Genomic DNA, 1,946 nt, shown 5'->3' with positions numbered 1-1,946 from the left:
TCTCCTCTCGCTCCAGCTCCGGAGCCCCTTCGGCTTCTCTCCTCCCCCTCCGCCTGCCTCCTTCGTCATCCTCCTCCTCCTCCTCGTCTTCTTCCTCCACGTCCGCTTCCCCCACCTCGCTGGGATTGTAGTTCTTCTCGGACTCCAGGTAGGAGGCGCGGGGGTCGAAGTCGGCAGCCATGTGCTTCTCCATCTGGTCCGGGTTCTGGGCCTTCATGATGAGCTTGTAGGTCTTCCCTTGGTACTTGGAAAGGAGGTGGCACCACGTGGCCCCCATCAGGGGTAAGGTGGCCAGCACCAGCAAGAAGATGCTGACGACCACGATGATGATGAGCGAGGGGATCTCTTTTTTGGTGGTGAAGACCACTTGGACCTGGCAGTCCTCCCCCAGGTAGGTGAGACACACAGAGTAGTTGGTGCCAGGGTTCAAGCCCTGGAACCAGTACGAGTTCACCCCTTCCTCGATCTTGGACCACTGGACCAAGGCGTGGCCCTGGCTGCTCTCCTGGCACAGGTAGAGCATCCTGAGGTGGACCTTCTCGGGCTGAATGTAGGTGGGCGTGAGCTGCACCCGGGCATCGCGCTCCGACACATCTAAGGCGATCACCCCCAGGTCGAACGTGTGCTGCTTGAAGTCGCCGCTCTGGTTGAAGGCGTGGTTGGAAATGTACTTGCTGGTTTGTGTGGAGCCACACTTCTTCTCGAAGGGTGGAAGTTGGAAAGGGACTTGCCCATCTCCCGTGGACTCTGTCCCAGCCGCTGAGGATGGTTGGCTCTGCCGGGTGGGACCGAGGAGTTTGTTCCTCTCATCTGGCATGAGTACACTGTTCTTTGCTCCCTTGGCCCCAGGCTTCTTGTCACCTGGCTGTGCTTTACCCCCCAGCGGGTCCCTCCCGGGCTGCAGTGGGTATTTCTGGGTGCCTGCCACAGCCACGTTGACCGAGGTCTGGTTGCTCCCCATTTCGTTGGTGGCCAGGCAGGTGTAGGTGCCTTCTTCCCTTTTGCTCAGGTGGGGAATCACCAACGTGCCGTTCTTGAAGACCAAGAAGCGCTCGGGGTCCTGTTTGGGGAGGTCCTTCCCAGCGCTCTCCTTTGGGTTCCCGTTGAGCTCCAGGGTTTGGCTGGAGGTGCGGATCTTCCAGCTCACTTCGGGCGGTGGGGTGCCTGTCACAGCACAGTGCAGCGTGAGGGTGAAGCCATCAAAGAGCTCCGTGGTGTCCAGGTTGGGGTAATAGGTGAGCTGCACGGTAGGCGAGGTGCACTGCACGTCTGGGATCTTCCCCACCGGCACTCCTCGGAGCTGCTCCGGGAGGGCACAAGTGATGGAGTCCTTCTCGGGGATGGAGATGAGCGTGCTGTCCATCCACTTCTTCAGCCACTGGAGCTTGCAGGAGCACTCGAAGGGGTTGTTGTAGATCTGCAGGTGGGAGAGGGAGCTGAGCGAGTCGAAGATACCCTCTGCAAGGGTGGTGAACTTGTTGTTGTTGATGCGTAGGGACCGGAGGTCCTTCAGGGTGTGGAAAGCCCCCTGAGGCACCAGAGCCATGTGGTTATTGTTCATCTTGAGCAGCTGGAGAGCGCTGAGGTTGTAGAGGTCCTGCCAGGGGAAGTCCACGATCTGGTTGTGGCTGATGTCGAGGTTTTTCAGCTGCACCAGGATAGCGAAGGTACCGGGCTCGATGGAACGGATCTCGTTGTGTGCCAACCAGAGGGAGGTGACCTGGGTCACCTCCACGAAGGAACGCCGCTGCAGCGAGGTGATCTTGTTGGCCGAGAGGCTGAGGGTGGTCACGTTGGAGGGCAACCCCGTGGGCACCACTTGAAGATCCTTGTAGGCGCAGTCGGCGAACTGGTGGGCATACTTGTCCACGCAGGCGCAGGGCTCGGGGCACGCCCGGGCCAGGCCGAGCAGGGCCACCAGCCACAGGGACAGCAGCGGGGCCATC

General features: G+C 60.4%; 1 protein-coding gene across 1 annotated transcript; it reads right to left on the bottom strand.

Annotated features, from left to right (window-relative positions):
- Position 1: 1 nt before the first annotated feature.
- ISLR2 (immunoglobulin superfamily containing leucine-rich repeat 2) lies at positions 2-1,945 on the bottom strand (the record flags this gene model as incomplete). Its single annotated transcript, XM_009330125.1, has 1 exon — positions 2-1,945. A coding segment is annotated over exon 1 (1,944 nt), but the record flags the coding sequence as incomplete, so codon positions are not given.
- Between the last annotated feature and the right edge of the window lies 1 nt (position 1,946).

This window comes from Pygoscelis adeliae, unplaced genomic scaffold (genome assembly GCF_000699105.1).
Source record: "Pygoscelis adeliae isolate BGI_AS28 unplaced genomic scaffold, ASM69910v1 Scaffold298, whole genome shotgun sequence".
In the NCBI taxonomy this organism is placed as follows: Eukaryota; Metazoa; Chordata; class Aves; order Sphenisciformes; family Spheniscidae; genus Pygoscelis; species Pygoscelis adeliae.
Note: the sequence above shows the minus strand (reverse complement) of the source record. Positions and strands in the feature narration are given on the sequence as shown.